The sequence below is a fragment of the Sander vitreus genome, chromosome 22 (assembly GCF_031162955.1).
Source record: "Sander vitreus isolate 19-12246 chromosome 22, sanVit1, whole genome shotgun sequence".
In the NCBI taxonomy this organism is placed as follows: Eukaryota; Metazoa; Chordata; class Actinopteri; order Perciformes; family Percidae; genus Sander; species Sander vitreus.
In genome coordinates, this window is record NC_135876.1 from 19,471,077 (window position 1) to 19,489,524 (window position 18,448).

The window sequence follows — 18,448 nt, forward strand, 5'->3', positions numbered from 1 at the left end:
GGGACAGTTAGATTCGAGGCTCATAATTTGACAGAGACTGAGTGGACCTGAGCTCCGTATACTTAGTGTCATTTTGTGAACCCACATATGTGCTGTAAAACTTAACTGCTGGACTTCAGTAAACTTGCTCAACTTGAATCTATTGTCTCAGATTTGATCTTTGAGTTCTGGTATCACAAGTCTCATCAACAGACACGCGGGAATTAGAGTGGTTAGAGTAATTGGAGTCAGATCTTTTCTGGCCTTCGGGCCTTGTATTTTTCCAAGAATTCCCTTCATTACTAAAACCATTCCCAGTGATGGAAAAGTGAAAGTAGTAAGTAAGTAGTAAGAAGTAAAAGTATCAGTAGGCCTAGGCCTACCACAATGGAATAATACTCAGTACTTAAGCATTGCAAAAGAAGTATTAACTGTGAAGAATGAAGGAAAATGGCCCAGTGTTGCATTAGTTTTTGCATTACCTGTATGAACTAACAATCTCATGTTCTCATTGTATTTTCTTCTGAAACCTAAACCTAAGTACTACTTCACAAAATACCATTTACTGTCTTCAACGTAATACTGTGGGCTCATTTTGAAGCATACTGTACAAATTGCCCTACTGAAATTCATAATTCAGTGTGTCCAGTAACGCAAATAACAACGCATTATTCCTCCTCCAACCCATCACACCATGACCCAAAGAACAGGGAACACTCTGTGTGGGGAGATTGTTATTGGTACCATAATGGGAGTCATGTGGATTTACTCTGTGACAGGAGGCTGGGGGAAAAAACAGTGCATCTGTCCCTAAATCACTTATCTGTGGGCTGACTAGGAGCTGTGTGTGTCCAGCTATAAAGACGAGTCTCTTGGGCATGTCCGCCATTAGCCCTGAGTGGAGGGTACACATCACATTACACCACAACGGGACTCAATTTGTGCCGGATTCTTACCTGAGCAAAGCTTTTAACATCACAACAACGAAGCCATTTGTTGCAATTTAACCTCCTACATGGAAGAAGGTGAGCATTTACTTTTATGTTTCCTCATAGGGTTGCAAAACCTGGCATGTTTGTTCACATATTTTATAACTGCATGTGCTAGCCACTGTAATGTAAAACAAAAATGTGTATCTTTTGTGTATCTCCTTGATATGCTCGAAGGCGTATTGTTTTCTAAAGCTATCATTATGTGTTAAAATCACCTGCAGAGTATTTGAACAGCTGCCAGGTTTGAAAGTTCGAGACAAAAAGAAAACTGTGGGAGGAAGTTTTGTACATGCCATGAGAAAATTTGACTTTGGTCTAGGGGTGCAAGATATATCAACTCAATATTGTTATCGCAATATATCGAAAGTGTCGCAACAAGTATGCAATATTTTGTGGAGCACTGCGTCCTGTCCGTTGGCTGTGTGGCTTAGTTGTGTTCGATTTAGAGCCCGCTTGAAACGCTATAATGATCATGTTTCATTGGCCACACGTTAGTGCACGTTAGTCCACGTCAGCACACGGGTCCACTACGTGGCAAACCCTATGTAGCGTACCACGTGTGTGCATATTTTCGACAGTGACAGTGTAAGTGAAGAAATAGATAGAGACAAAAAAACGGAACGAATCAGAGAAGCGAAAGAAAAGTTGTGTCCTGTTCTCCTTATATATTTTATACTGTGCAACCAGTAAAACATTTTCTGTTCTGTAGACATGGTCGTTATTTATTCATTCATGTTCTACCAGTCCAATATGACTGTCAGTTGAAATAAACCTTGTGTTGTGAGAAAACTTGTTTAATTTGTTATGAATCTATTTTGATGTGTTTTCCCGTAACTTTTGTAATTTTACATATGTTTAAAAATATCGAAATTAATATCGATATTGCAATATTCGTAATCAATATCGCAATATCACATTTTGTCAATATCGTACAACTCTACTTTAGTCACCAGGAAAAGTACCTGCTGGCCTGGAGTCAAATTCAAAATTGATAGAACATGTTTTGTTGCTGTTGATCTACAGTGAGGCGGATTAAGGCATGCATAAACATGAGGCTGGGGCGCTCCAGGTTATCTCTCCTAAAACATCTGTGCCCTTTGTAATGATCAGCGTGACAGTATGTAAGTAACTTTCTCACATTTTCTTCTATCCCTTTCTTCCTTCTGATGCACCCATCCCAAATGTTATACATAATGTATTCATCCATCTTTGTGTCCACTTTCCAAAAGGGTTTCTTATGTTCCTGCTCTGCCCCGGTCAACTGAGAGCACAGCTGGGGACTACAGCCAACATTAAACACATTGTGGTTGGAAGGTGTTACAATTACATCACACTAGTTAACCCCAGCTTGAGGTACTGTACGGTAACTTTAAACTCATGTCCTTACATTTCCAATTTTGGGTGAGACTCAAATTGAGCCTCTAAACTTGAAAATTTCCTCCCAAGCAGAAGAATCTTTGCTGGCAAATGATCAGGGTGACAGTTACATCTTTAAATGTCTTGATTTGTCTGACCAACAGTCCAAAACCCAAAGATAACTCAGTTTACCATCGTAAATAAACTAAGTAAACTAGCAAATATTCACATTTAAGGAGCTGAAACAAGAGAATTTGGGCATATTTTATGATAAATCGATTCATTATGTAGTCTATGACATGTAAAATAAAAATCAGAATCTAAGGTGACGTAATCGAATGTCTTGTTTAGTCCGACCAGCCTTCAAAAACAAACATACTGGATAGGAGAAAAACAGCAAATCTTCCCATTTGAGAAGCTGCAGGCACAAAATATTTTGCCAATTTGCAAGCGTGTACGTTTAACGACTAATTATCAAAAAAGACACTTATTTGCTGCAGCCCTAAAGTAAAATAAAGATACATTTCATTGTCATGTGTAGGTTGGACTGTGAGGAGATCTGGAGACAGTTTGAAGAGGCGGTTGTCCGTCAGTCTTCTTGTAATGTGACGGTGGAGCATTATCGTCACATGTTTTACTCCATGCCACAGACCTGGCCCTGTGATAGGGTGAGGAAGACTGGTTCTTTTTTCTTTTCCTTTTTTTTGAATACTTTTTGTTACAATTTACACTCTTTTGGTATTACACACTACACCAGTGGTTCTCAACCTTTTCGAGTTGCCACCCCCAGAATAATGAGGTTCGTGTTCGTGGACCCCCCCCCCTTGACAATGCGAAAAAGAGAACTTTTGTAAATGCTCTCATTAATACATGTAAACAAGTAATGTTTTGCTTTAATGATTTTTAGTTTTAGCAGCTAGCACCCAGCCTTGTCCAAATGCCCCAGGCAGATTTTTGATGCGCTTGTGATATTTCTCTTCCCCTGACCTGCCTTAAGACCTCTTTCTGTGTTCCAGGACCTCCAGATTTATGAATGAAGCTCTAAATATATAACCCATGAAATGTACCACTCACATAGTAATGTAAAAACCATTCCCCAGTCTAAAATGTTATTACAATTTTTGTCTCCACCACCATCTGGCGACCCCCAGAAGTGAGCTCGCAACCCAAGGTTGAGAACCACTACACTACACACAGGCCTGAAATACATACACACACGCTCAGGTCCTATACATGCGCAATTGGAGAGATGTCAGAGTGAGTGGGCTTCGACTGCTGGACAGGCGCCCTGAGGGGGGGGTTAGGTGCCTTGCTCAAGAACACCTTGGCAATGCCCAGGAGGATGGAGGACAGGTACTTGAACCAGTGACCCTCCGGTCCCTACGGACTGGGCTACTTCCACCATACCTTTCGAAATGCGATACACGTTCATCATTTTTCATTAGATATCAAAAGCTGCTTTATCACATTTCCCTTTCCTTCTGTTCAGTTCCTCTTCTGGAGTAAAACCAGGACGCTGATGCACAGCTATGCAGCTGTTGTACGTCACTTCTGGACCCTGGAGGACACGCTGGCTGGCTACATGTTCAACGACCTCATCTGGTGTGGACAAGAGGAAGACTCCGGTAGATCTTTTCTAGTTTTAACAAGACAGAGATGACTGAATGACAAGAAAAGAGGCACTGTCTCTCAGATGGGGACTCGAGTCGCACAAACAGCTGACTTCAGACTTGACTTGCGACTCGACCCAAAAGACTTCAGACTTGACTCGGACTCGAGCTTCGAGACTCGTCAACAACCTGTTTTCATGCAATTGTTGTTTTTTAAATCTAAATTTTTTATGTATTTCTATTTTCTTTTATTGGCGCATATATGTTGGGGAAACGCATGCGCTATGCTTATGTGCGCAACTTTACAGTACTAAAAGTGTAGTGAAAAAATCCTCCCTGTACTGTACACTACCTGCTCAGCAGCAAACAGCAGACAGACAGAGTTAGCAACTAGCTGGTGAACATAGTGGAGCATTTAGCAGCTAAAAACTCAAATATTTCCCTTTAAGAGTTGGTGGAGACCAAAAGCAGAGTTTAAAGAGAGATAAAATTGGACTTACAGTCATCAAGTGGATACAAACACGACTCCAAACCAATGATAATGTTTCTCTGTAACTGCTGGATGTGTAAATTAGCAAACAGTTTGCCATCTCAACTTAAAAGTTAAAAATATGTCAGTAAAGATATACCAACATATTTCCTTAAAAAAATCTTTTAAAATCTTAACAACAAAAAGTGTAATCAATTTTGCTTTCATTCATGTGCTTTTAGAATTAGGAAAAATATCTATTAGGAAAGAGATCTTGGTAGCACTGGGATTTGAATGTTTCCACGTTTTTTTAATACAGGTGTAGTGCTGAGTGAGTAACTACATGTCGTCGCGTCAACACTTCACCTACTGTAAACTTGTTTTTCTCCCTATTTATTCTCATTTAAAAAGTACCAAGTTGGTTTTAACTGATAGCTGTGGATATGACACACAGGTTTTGACTTCAGCTCTTGTCCAGAGTGGTCGGCATGTAGGAATCATCCGGTGTATTCCTTGTGGAGGCAAGCCTCGCAGAATGTGAGTTTAATGTCCAACACACAGCTGTGTTGTTTATCGTTCATGTGCAACATATTGCTCCAAAACCAGCAGTGGAATAATTACTCTCATGCGACTTTCTTCACCTGTTTGTTAGTTTGCAGAAATGGCATGTGGCAACATCACGGTCTTACTGAATGGGTCTATTGTCAATGCCTTCAGTAGGAAAAGGTAAGAAGAAATAGATAAACATTTTTAGCAATGGTGTTTGAGTATGTATAAAATAATTTTTATATTTTTATTTTTATCTCACAGCATGTTTGGAAGTATTGAACTGGACAGCCTGAACCCACACAGGGTGAATTATGTCAACATAAAGGTGGTGACCAATCTAGAGGGACCGTTTATGTGAGGATAAAAACAGCTGATATTTCGTATTATAGTAGAATGTTACTTTCACCTAAAACAGTACCACTTTCTAATAAGTCACCCTTTATGAAGTGTTTTTTTTAAGTTGTAACTAATGACTTCAATGCTTTATAGGTTAGTTATAAGCAGTGAATAAAAACCAGGTTGTGAAAAATTCCTCTGCCAGGTTCAAATGTCTCTTTTTAGTTCTTTAATTCACTGGGAAGACCGTCTAATGTAAAACTTCTGGAAAAACCTGTGGAGAATCTGGATCAAAATGAAATTATTATGTCATTAACAATCATAACTGAAAACTTTATTTCGTATAGTTTAAAGTCCACAAATACCTAGTATGACCAACATTTATGAATCGCTATATTGGAATAACAAGACTATGCGTCCTGGTATGACCAATTATTGGATTAATGATTGATAAGCCATTAATGGCTTATAACTGATATATAAAGATTGATTATCAGCCATCCATACTGCAGTAAATAAAAGCTTTAAAAATGGTGACTTATCAGTAAGTGGTAACTATTATATAGATCCACAAATCAAGTCTCTTGTTTTTCTTCTTTTACAGAGAAACATGTAGGGAAGGATCCATTGTGGACCTGATCCAGGTCCTCCAGTCCAGAGGTTTCCGCTGGACTTGCACAGACAAGGACCAGTAAGTGACGTCCAACAAGTCCTGCAAATTAAACAACAAAATATGTTCTTTGCCCTAGAACGACACAGACAGACAGATTCATAGACAAACAGAGAGGTTCCTGACCAAAGTACCCTGGAGTAACACAAATCATATTTCTTCACAGGATCCTGATGATCCTTCAGTGTATCCAGAACCCGCAACAGTCCTCCTGCCAAACATGTGCAAACAGCCTCTCACACAGAAAGAGCCTCACATTTAAGTGAATAGCATGTATTCTGATATTGATATTTGAAAGTGGCTACAATTAAACTGGCTGCTCAAAAGATTTCCTGAATTAAAGTGTTTTTCTTTATACCACACACTTGTCATTGTTCACATTTCATTAGCACATTAGGTCAGAGAGTCTCTTGGAGTGCAAAATTGATCTGCTTCCAAATTTAAAAGCTTCTGCTTTACAATTGACTGGATTATGCTAATCAAATGTGACTTTGTGGGAGAAGCACCGCTAAAGCAAAAATATCAGCCCGACCTAATGGCCTCAAGGTGGGTCTTTACCAATTCTGAAGCCCTGTCTATGTCAAAAACTAGTTTTTATGCTTTTGATGCATTTTCCTAAATCAGTGTGTTTAATCAAATTACCACACAGCCAATCTGTCGGATGAAGAAGGGGTTAATTGGAGTCCAGCAGCTCATATTCACCCTGCCATATAAGGCCGACACTATTTTCATGACTTTAGCTTAACCTTCTGTGCATCAAGAGGTCACCCGGAGTGCTTTTAACCACTTCCTCAATTTGACTGCACACACAGCTCTTTTGCAACTTAGCACATACACACCTACTCTTAATAAAATATTCCTACAATAGCTTGAACATATACTTGACGTACCAAAGGTAAAATTACTCAACATGCAGAAGGGCCCCATATCAAAATAATGTATATTCACTGGATTATAATTATTGATGCATTCATGTGTTCAATGTTTCTTGTAAAAGTGAAGCTAATTTCAATGAATGTACATACTGTAAGTAGCTTGAGAGTTTACTCCCAGAGATCAATAAAGTCTAATATTTAATAATATCCTACATCATAATGTATGTGTTAATAAATAAATTAAAACATTTTTAAAAAATGTACTACTAAATACAGTTGTCAAATGAATAAAGTGGAGTTAAAAGTACAATATTTGCCTTTGAAATGTATGAAGTAGAAAGTAGCATGAAATGTAGGTACTCAAGTGAAGTACAACTACCTCGATATTATAAAATAGATAGGACTGTACAATGAGTGGGGCAGACTCAGTATTTAGTTTTTTATGTATTCATATATATTCATATTTAATAAATATTTTTCAGTGTTTTCATTTGACTTTAGTATTTCTAACTCACTGGATACAGTCTGACGCACACCCCTACATATTAAAGCTATCGTCAAGCGAGTATATTAAAAGTGGAATAGTTAAATATGTATTTCTGTTTGTGAATACCACACTCTAATAATACTATATTATATATTACAAGTCATGCATAAGAAAAATGACAGAAGTAGGCTATGGGACAGAGTAATATGTATTAGCAATGTATTTGTTGATCATATTTTGTATTATTGATCTGAATTAATCTGGAAAGTAATGTTAGTAACCAAAGATATCAAATAAATATGGAGGGGTAAAAAGTATAATAGCCTCTGAGTTGTATAGGGGAGTAGGAGGAGAAAGAAAATGGAAATACTCAAGTAGAGTAGGGTTAGGGTTAGCAGAGCCAGTGCACGTGCCTCCTCCATAAACAGAAGTGCGAGCGCGAGCGACGTAAAAACAGTTTGACAGCCAAACTTCCACTGTAATATATTACATTAAAATGGGAAAATGCCTTATTATTTCAAGTGTGGTTGTCGTCGCTGGGCTGATTATTGTTGCAAGTCTGTTGGCAGTGATATTTTGGCCACTGAAGCCAACTTTCATTTCAAGATGTAAGGAATTGGAGGGGTAAGCGTTTTTTTTAATTTTTATTTATTTTTAGCCCGGCGATAAATTTCTGAATAATTACATTAGGAATACAATTTAAGATATGTTAAATATGTGGTGCAGTAAGCATATTCTACACTCAGTTGTCTGTTTAATAGGCACACTTAGCTAAAACTAATGCAGTCTAATAGAACTCTATGGCCATTTTGGAAGAGAATGTAGTTTGTGGTGCTTAATTGTATTACATTACTGTATACTGACAGGTGTTTCTTTTTTTTGGTCCATCCAATTCATATCAGAAAGGGTAGGCTAAATAACAGAACACCTCTTTGGATGATGCAATAGGCTACAGCTCAACAGCACCACAATCCCAGATCAAATGTACCTTTAAGGGTCTTAAATTAGTCTTTTGTCACTGTAATGTTATATTAAATGTAGGCTATCTAGTCTTGTTTCTTGTTTACATTTGTATCTTCAGTGTTGGGCAAGTTACTTCCAAAATGTAATACATTATAGATTACTAGTTACTGTTAGTGCTGGGCGGTATGACAAAAAAATTGTATCATGGTATTTTTTAAGATTCTGGTTTCATGGTATATCACAGTATTTTCTTTCTTTTGCTTGACTGGTCCTTTATATAGGTTTATAATGGTGTATTCTACTGTCAGGAGTACATAGAATATAACAAAAACATTTTAATGGCATCCTGTTTACTAAAAGCTTTGATTACAGGGTTTGCTTGACTCCACAACATTATACAATATTTTGTATTGTATAAACACTACCTTGGCCACAGGTAAGTTAGGTTGTTGTAGAAAAGTGGGCGACTGAACGTAGCTCTGCTGTCAGCCTCCTTCGGTGTTTGAATAATGTTTGTAGGTTGGTGGACGTATTTCAGCGAGGCACGACATCTTAAATCCAGTGTTTTAATCATTGCTCTGAACCCGTCTTTCTCCCGTCTTTCTCAACGGTCTGCAGCTATAATGTTACCCAACATGCCGTTCGGTGGTGTAAAGTTGTAAATGTAAAATTATTATTTTATTAGAAATTGTTTAAGTCACAAATTGTTGTGTGCTATGGTGTTTTATCTTGTTGAAGAAAGTTAGTTGTGGGTTATTAATTGTTGTGTTATAAAGTTACTACCATGAGTGAGAAGGGTACGCAGTTAACATGGTTCCCGTTCTCAATTTACTGGCTGAATATTTAGGATGTAGCGTCCGCGGTAATCCACCGGTACCTTATGGTGTATGAAAAATTTATTTCATACGAGAAATAAAACTAGTGTACGGTATAAACATAGACAGTATATAACCCTAAGTTTGTTGGAAGTGTTTCCAGGCAAAATAGAAAATGAAAAGATGTTTATATGTCATTTTGACACAAATATATTTAATAAATGACATTTTAATATTTGAAAGTCTCTAGGTTTTGACATAAATGCAGATATAAATTTAATTTAAAAAAAAAAAAAAAAAAAAAAATAATAATTATCGATTTTCAAATATTGCACCTGTTAATACAGAACAAAATATTCTGTAGCCTATTTTGCTGTCAATACTGCCGACGTTGTCTTCGCTGTAATCAAATCAGTATATATTTATGTTTAACATGAAGTATACTACTGCTTGAGTGCAGTAAATCAATGGTAAACATACATGTGTACAGACAAGGCTAGCAGCAGCAGCGCCGCATCAGACACGTTTCTGGTGTGTAAAGACATAGAAAACACCACGCAGCCGCAACACGCAACAGAAATGCCACACTCACGCCATGCAGCCAGTGTGCAGGAGGCCTTAAGTAATCTTGGCATGGACCAATGATTGACATTTGTATTAAGTAAAGAGGGAGGTGTGTAAAAGGAAGTGCTATCCAGAAAGAATGAAAGTAAATGTAATGCTAAAGTTAGAGTTCAGCCATGGTCTGTTTGTTACTCTGATCAATGATTACTTGTCTGGCCTCCTTTCTGCACTGTAATTACACAGAAAGTGTAATGATGATGCAGTTTCTTTCTTAACTACCTGCCTTCTGTCTTTTTTACTGTAATTAGCCAATATTGATAGGAAATATGAATTTGGCATATTGTTTAGGGTGCTTTTTTTTAACCATGACACAGTTTTGACATCATTTTTATTATTATTATTATTATGATAATAACTTTTTATATCTCTTTAAAAAAAAAAAGTGACAAAGTGCTTCACAAAACACATAAAACCAACAGGTGTCAAGTGAAATAAATATTTAAGATTCAAATGAGGGAGGGAGTAATGCCCTCTGTCAAATAAATAAACTGTACTTGAACTGAACATATGCATCTCTACCACCAAATTTGGTCTTTCGCTATAGCAGGCTGATCCACAAGCACTGTAATAGATGTCTACATTATGCATCATAATTAAGCAAATATTGACTGATAACATGGACTTACTGCTTCTTCACCATGTATGTATTTGTTCTTGCAAATTGATTATTTATGTTAAAGGAAGGGAGGAAATGCCCTGTTTCCCTTTCCCAAATGCAAACTAATCTAATAAATAAACTGTAATTCATACACAGCATGCAACAAATCTAGTCCTACACTTAAGCTTTTTTTTTTATCAGAATGAGGCTGACGCACGTTCCTGAAACTAAGCAGCACTTTTATTTATTTTTCAGATACGACTGTGAAAAGCTATGGGGTGCATTTGAACAAGCCTATGTGGGGCGGGACCCTCGTACAGTTCCCACAAAAGCCTATGACCCTTTCGTTGCTGCAGCCGACTTCAAACCTGCATGCAACAGAGTAAACACTGCTCATCACTAGACTGTCTGTCTGTCTGTCTGTCTGTATCCACTCAAGACTCCTTTTTATAATGCATAATAATTCATCTAACAACTGTGTTTTTGGGGTTTAGATGATGTTCTGGAGCAAAACGAATAAAGTGGTCCATGACTTCACTAAGAAGAACGGTTGTTTTCTCACGTTGGAGGACACTGTGTTGGGATATATGCTGAATGGTCTAACCTGGTGTGGAAAGGAGGGTAGCACAAGTAAGACTATTCATGCAATAGACAACCTCAAAATTGGGAAACTTTTAGCTCAGATTGGTTTATTATTTGCAAAATAGATTCAAAGATAATGGGCACAGAAAGCAGAGTTGTAGCAGTAATTTAACTATATATGTAAAGTATTTAGCATCAGTCATACATGCTGATGTAATATAGCAGAGGTGTTATTTCCATACTGTCTTAAAAAATAAAACGACCCTTAGGTCGTTTGTACCAGCATTAAAGGTGCTCTAAGCGATGTCACACGCTTTTTAGGCTACAACATTTTTTGTCACATACAGCAAACATCTCCTCACTATCTGCTAGCTGCCTGTCTCCTGAACACACTAAAAAAACACGGTCTCTGTAGACAGCCGAGGCTCCACAAACACCAACAAAAACAAACTGGCCAACCTGCACCACTAAACATAACAGTTTTCCAGCCAATAACCGACAAGAAGGATTTGGGGGTGGGGGTTGGGGGGTTAGTGCGCGGAAGGGAGGGGGAGGGGATGGGATGAGGAAGAGGGAGGGGCGAGCTAGCCTCCGTTTTGTTTGACAATACTTCGAACGTCAACAAGAAGTGACGTCACCCAACATCACTTAGAGCACCTTTAATTACGACGCTTATTTATGTTTTATTTTTAGGTGGCACCCTCTAGTGGCCGTAGTAGTTAAGACGGGGGGAAAGCAAGAAGTCATGTAATGTGGTATTAAGACTGAAAAAGTCCGTTAAGATAATGCAAATTTATTTCAAGAAAAGAAAACTGAATCTTAGTGCGTAGTGCAACAATATAATAAACTGTGAAAAATAATAAAAACCTAGCTTTTTCTCCCCCTCCTTCCAGCGTACAGTTCTTGGAAATCATATCAGAAAAGCGTCTTGAGTCAGACTCGAGTCCGGATTCAAGACGCTTTTCTGTTGTCTCGGACTTGTTGGTTTTTGGACTCTGACTTGTCTCAGACTCGGCCATTGGACTTGCCAAATATTGTAGTTGGTCTCGACAGAGTCCAGCACAAGTAGTAACTTCCTCCTTCAAAACAAAACCATTGATGAAGTGCACTCGTTCAGAAAACAGGTATTAGTTTCATTCAAAATCCATCTAGAACAGGGATCGAGATTGTTTTTGATTATCATGATAAAGCAAAATTATTATCTTAATAGACGATACACTGTCTCTCACATCACATAAATTATGAACATTGAAGTAAATTGTCTCGAAGAGGATTCTTTTTTTTCTGTCTCGGTATTGACTGTCTCTCATTTGGACTCAGTCTTGACTCGGACTTGAACCTCTTTGGACTCGTTCTCGACTAGTCCTGGTCTTGGACTTGTCTTGGACTCGACAAAGGTGGACTTGACTACAGCCCTGTGAGCAGGTCACCAAAGCAAGTTCTTATCAGCTGCACTGAACTGCAGGAAGTATTGACTCTGTGTTTGTTGTTCTAGTAACATTCCGTTCCTTCGCCTGCCCAGGAATGGAAGAGAACAAAGCTGTTGACTCATTCTGGAACAGAGTCTCCGCTGCTGTAAGTTATCAACAAGAATTCACTAGTTTTGCCCAAAAAAAAGACAGTCTTGGGATTAAGCAGTGGTTAAAACAACACATATGTGAAACATAAGGTGGAATCTCTCTGGTGTATAAGTGGTCATGAAGGAAAGGAGGACAGGAAAAGGTCACTCGACCGAGTATTTCATCAATGAGGCTCTCCATGGAGCCGCATTGCGTAGCTCTCTCCTGAGCGAGCAGTGGCAACCCACACATTCAGAGGAGCCCTGGTTTGGTTTGTCTGGCTTTTATCCTGCCAAAAAACTACCAACACATAACACCCTTTTCCACATATTCACACAATCAACAAAGAAAAACACACAGATTCAATCCATCATAAAACATGGTCGTGTAGAAACAAAACAAACGGCATGTAAAACAAACAAAGTGTATAAAATTGAAGCAGGACACAGGACAAAAAACAACTCAACACAAATTCACGTGAGCTGCGGCAGGCATCTTTGAGAACGTATGGCAGCTACACGGTTGGTGTGATGTGAGGCAAACCCAAACTTACATCACCTTGGAAAGTTTTAAGTGACAAAAAGTCAAATCAGCAAGCTGTGACTACAACTGATATTTTTGCAATAAAAATTAATTCAAATAACAACATGGAAAACAACGTGAAAGGGGTCGTTTGTTGTTATGAACCTACAGAGAATGATCACCTAAATCTGCAGCTCTCCTTCAACGAGTTTGTCTGTTGCACCTGTAAGCACACCTTACGCTGGGTTTTCAACAGTTTCAACTCAGCGGATTTTAAGCGGGATTGTGTCACCACAACATGATGCCGACGGTGTATATACGTTTTGCAGACCATGAGTCGTTGGTGTTGATATACGTTTTCTATCATTTTATATCTGGCCTAACAACTTGTTAAAATTGGTAAAATTTCTAATCCAGTCACACACTTTGCTGCTTAAAAAGTTGTGTTTAGTTTGGTTTGAATAACGTTACATTACTAGCAACAAACTAGTTGTCATTGCTACAATGCAAACGTGCAATGCTACTACTACTAAAACAAATATATATAAAAACCCACCAGGAGTACCAACTGCCTGGACAACCTTTTGTCAAGCTAGCTGTTAACATCCCTGTAGTCCTACAGAGATGTATCATAAAGTAAGCTATAGGAAAATCACGATCTTTTAGTTTGCACGTATAGCATGTTTGTATACATGGTAGAATATATTGGAGGCACATTCACGAGTCTGCCCTCTCATTGGCTACCGCTCTGCAAATGTTGACTCAGAATCAACTTTGGGAGAGCGGGGAACATCCGGGCACTTTCGCCGCCGTCAGCGGATTTCGCTCGTACCGCTGTTCTCATAGGGAATGAATTGAATCGCTCCGCTCTGCCGTTATTTACGCTGCCTGTGGAAACCCAGCATTACAGTGATGTGAGGGAACAAGACGACAACTTCAACAACCGGAGGTCAGCAAAAACGAGATGTTCAGCTGTTGAGAAAACTGTAGTACCACAAAGTGAAAGAAAGATGTACACAGCCCCAACCAGCTGGGGAAGTGTGTGTAGAGCAGAGAGACCTCGAATTGTTGTTTGGAATGTTTGGAATGTGGACAGTGTCCATCTGCTTAATATCTCCTATGTCTAATATTTCCTAGCATGTCAATGTCCTTCAAACAATTTCTCTAAATTCTACCAGAAGAAGTCAGTGTCAGGGCGACTTTTCAAGGCAGGCTACATCTCGTTCTGCTGCTTTGTCTGCTCGCGGACTTTTGAATTTATATTTAAATCTTAAATCTCAGACTATACTGATATTGCACTATTCCTTCCCTCTCTTCAATTGTTATTGTATATTTTTTGTAAATTTCTAAATTCTATTGTATTGTTATACTGCATACTATTTGACCTTATTTCAAGATTAGGACTACTGGGGATAAGAAAAGTTCAGTTGATTGTATGGTTGTCAGTATATCAGTGCATCAGTATATATGCACTGCTGCATTACTGTAATCATCAATGTCTACATTGCAAAAGTAACTCAGCAATGTAACAGTCAGAGAGTGTGTTTTAGATAATGTGTTTCCTCAAAATCTTTACTATGTTTTCTTTAACGTCATCTCCATGTCTGTAGTTTGCAGATGCTGCCTGTGGTGATGTCACAGTAATGCTAAACGGAGACATCGCCACACCATTCGATCCTAAAAGGTGAGTTGCTCTGCACCCTTTCTTTTGGTTGACAGGCTTATGACTTTTTACATATACATATCTTACTTTTAGATGCTCAACAGTCTTGTATTAAATCAGAAATATAAAGGCGCTCTAAAGTAAGAGAATACATCTCTGAGATGACCTCACATTCTTTAAATACCCACAATACAAACAGTACAAACTGAAATGAAACAGACGCAGTATTAGTTAAGGAATATGTAGTCTCACATTGCCAGACCTTCCTCCACAGCGCTGCGGAGGAGGGTCTGGCTAGTTAGTAATAGTTAAGCCTTTGAATAATATAAAGTCAATTTGTTGAGACAAAGTACAAGAAACATCATCAATGATATCCCATCCTGTATGTTATTTATTTATTTATTTCACCTTGCCAGGTAAATTGTGCTGTTTTTATTTTTGTTGGCAGTACTTTTGCGAGCATCGAGGTGAAGAGGTTCGACTCCTCCAGGGTGAGAAGCCTGAATGTTGTTCTGGTCACAGGGAAGAGCGCTGGGTACGTTTTCTCCTTATATACAAGACTTCTGCAACACTATTGTCCCTGTTGTGTTCATTGTTAATGTGTGAATGTTCTAGATGTTCTTCCAAAGTGGTTAAACTGTAATGGTACCACACACAAATGCAGAAAGACAAACTTATACTGAGGAAATTGATCCTAATGTCATGTCATTTTTTTGCATCCTCTTCAGGACAAACTGCATAAATGCATCTTTAAAGGATTTACAGAACGAGCTGAAATCAGGAATTAAATATAACTGCAAGGAAGTGACTAAGTAAGTACATCATGTTTGTCTGAGAGGATGTCACCACATGTTTGTATGTCTCTGTCCTCACAGTCTCTCTCTCTCTCTCTCTCTCTCTCTCTAGATCTAAGATCCAGGAGTGTAGCTCCATTCCAGGCTGTGGAGCCTGTTGGTGAAGACATGTGAACTAATTATCAGATTATATGAGACACAATAATAACAGCTGTTAAAAAAGAAGAAGAAAGAAATAATATGCTATTGCAGTATATTCTTTTTGTACCTGTGGGCCAGTTTGACTTAATATGAAATATATATATGTATTTTTTTTATAGAAATGTCACTGATACATTTTTTTACAATATGACAACGCAGCTTTTTATCTTTAGCTTTTTATTGAATCTAAAAGATCCGTGGTAACGTGCCATGTACTGTAAGGTAAAGTACCAGTGCAGCTAATTTAGTTATATTCAACTGACCATCACTCCCACCTGCTGGCAGAATGAAATGTTTTTAAATGAAATGTGAAAATATGAGGTTGTGAAATTGTCTTTGGATTCTCAAACAGTGATTGTCTGGGTGAAATAACCTTAATGTTACATTTTTTATTTTTATTTTTAGTTAACAGCTTAAAAAACGGGACCTTTGACACTTGATTACCATCTTACATAACTTAATTAAATATTAAATAGTTATTTTCCCAGGTATCCAAGTTATCTATTTGTACAACAACAACAACACCACTGAGTTCCATATTCAGGGATTGCACGTTGCATAACACACTTTGTACCAACTTAATTGATTATTAAGATACAAAATATTGCCACAGCCAGGTTTTATTTAATCCTGGAGCCTTTTCTGATCACCTAGCAGTGGTTTTACTCTATTGTTATCAGCCTGCATTAAAATACAACAGGTGCATATTGCTGTTCATTTAAGTACTGTTATGATTTTAAGTTGTGACCATTTTTTTTTTTTGAATTATTCATGTGACAGTCATTGTTACTGTTATATTGCTGTATGAAGACTGCTGTTCATATTGTTAGAAGTTTGATGAATATATTACGGCAGTTGTTGAGATAATTAGAAAAGGCTGATAACATTTCAAACGTGTTTTAAATGAAGTCTGTTACTAAGGGCAATACATACAATGCTGTACATTTCTATAGTGGACCGTAGTTGATACATTTTTTTTAAATTCTTTAACAATAAGGATCATGTTTGTTCAGCTTCCATGTGCATTGTATTTGGCATTCTTAGCACACAATTTGTGTTGTCCAGTAAACTGGGACTATAATTTGGGAGGACTGTACAATTTAAAAGAACATATCCTAATTGTACAATCCTCCCAAATTATAGTCTTAGTTCACTGGACCAGTAACTATCTAGTTATGTAGGCTACTGTACATTCATGTAACAACAGGGAGAGGACACCTCAATGGTTTTTGACCTTATATTTTGCTGGGGGGGAAATAACTGATGAATATACTCTGTTCCAGTCATGTTTACAGTGTGCATGGAATTTATCACTTAATTATCTTTATAGTTTATAGATTTTAGAGTCCAATTTCTTCAGTGTCTTTATTTTCTATGTCCATATATACAAGAGAGCAAGGCATATAATATGTAGAGAAGGAAATTCGTCCTCTATAAAAAATTAAAAAAACGCAGTCTGGCTACCTCTTCCCAGGACTGTGTGGGTGTGTACTCTACAGACTGACTTACATCTAATCTTCCTCAGTCTGTTGTTAACAGACGGACCTGACCAAAAGTTATCAAAAGAATTTTGCTACGTTAAAAAACTTGCTATTTACGAACAAACAAAAATCCCATTGCAAACTATACCCACAATGACAAAGTATAAACAGGATTATAGAAATATTTAGCAAATGTATTAAAAAGAAAAAAAAACATACTCTTTGCTATGACACTTAAAGCCTCAGAAAACCCACACAGTCCTGAAAAGAGGTGTAATCAGCCAGATCAACTAAAAAACACCCTGTAAAGGTGTTTCAGGGCCTTTAATTATTTTGGTTAAACTTGCTTATTCTTGATTCCTGGCAGATTACGTGTACCGTACATATAATTGTGTCTTTTGTCTTGTCTTGTATAGACAACAAAAGACAAATGTGAGTTTATGAAACTGATTTTTTTTTTTTTTTTAAATAGTTTGAAACAAATGGTCTCTTCTCTCTTTGGCTTTTTTGCAATGATTATGGATAATGTTTAGCATTTTACAGGCATTTGCTCATTTGTCCTGAATCTAAAGCCACGGGGCCTCAAAACAACTCAAGCTTTACATTTTGTTATCACAACAGGTCAAATAATAAACAAATGCTTGTGTAGCATTGCTGTGTGTGTGTGATATCAATAAATATGGCAATACTATTTTGAGTATTGCCATACGTGAATTTCATCAGGGCAAAAGTGTCTGGAATTCTTTTTTGAAGAAATGAAGATAATTTGTGAATTCTTACCTGAGCAAAGCTTTTAACATCACAACAACGAAGCCATATGTTGCAATTTAGCCTCCTACATGGAAGAAGGTGAGCATTTACTTCTATGTTTCCTTAGCCTGGTTGACACCAGACCCTTCTTAGTTGTAACTGAGAGTGGGTCTGGGCAAGCTTCATTCGCAGCCCATTTCCAAAGGGGCGTCACCAACGGATGCCGCTCAAATGCCTCTAGGCGCATTGGATAGTCCTTCAACCAATCAGACCAATGATCCGGGTGACGTTGCAGCGATAGCGGCATCAACGGGTTGCTGCGCTTCGGTAGCCGTCATGTTGAATGTAAACAAAAAACTGCTCGCCGTCGCTGCGCTATCATCATTGTGTAAAGCCCGCCTCAACGGTTGTGATTGGTGTAAAGCCCGCCTTAACGGTTATGATTGGTGCCTCGATTTGGAAAATTTGGAAATGGGCTTGAATGGGCTCTTGGACAGACTGACTCGCAGAGCAAATCTCAAATTTGCCGGAAGTTCGTCAGGGTTTTCCAAGGCTAATGTTTCCTTATAGCGT

General features: G+C 38.0%; 2 protein-coding genes across 3 annotated transcripts; both read left to right on the forward strand.

Annotated features, from left to right (window-relative positions):
- Positions 1-768: 768 nt before the first annotated feature.
- LOC144537422 (ADP-ribosyl cyclase/cyclic ADP-ribose hydrolase 1) lies at positions 769-6,321 on the forward strand. 2 transcript variants are annotated; one of them, XM_078281155.1, is made up of 10 exons: positions 769-1,004; positions 1,995-2,092; positions 2,201-2,324; positions 2,869-2,995; positions 3,817-3,952; positions 4,861-4,943; positions 5,059-5,132; positions 5,217-5,309; positions 5,896-5,982; positions 6,128-6,321. In XM_078281155.1, exons 2-10 carry the CDS (start codon positions 2,011-2,013, stop codon positions 6,225-6,227), a joined length of 906 nt encoding a protein of 301 aa, XP_078137281.1. In that variant the 5' UTR covers positions 769-1,004; positions 1,995-2,010; the 3' UTR covers positions 6,228-6,321. The 2 variants fall into 2 exon arrangements, with proteins under 2 accessions (XP_078137281.1, XP_078137282.1); XM_078281156.1 differs by having other exon boundaries at positions 771-1,004; positions 2,201-2,285.
- A 1,385-nt stretch (positions 6,322-7,706) lies between these two features.
- Positions 7,707-17,776, forward strand: LOC144537424 (ADP-ribosyl cyclase/cyclic ADP-ribose hydrolase 1-like). The gene is made up of 8 exons (XM_078281158.1): positions 7,707-7,947; positions 10,579-10,705; positions 10,818-10,953; positions 12,401-12,480; positions 14,597-14,670; positions 15,098-15,184; positions 15,378-15,461; positions 15,556-17,776. Exons 1-8 carry the CDS (start codon positions 7,820-7,822, stop codon positions 15,605-15,607), a joined length of 768 nt encoding a protein of 255 aa, XP_078137284.1. The 5' UTR covers positions 7,707-7,819; the 3' UTR covers positions 15,608-17,776.
- Positions 17,777-18,448: the final 672 nt, after the last annotated feature.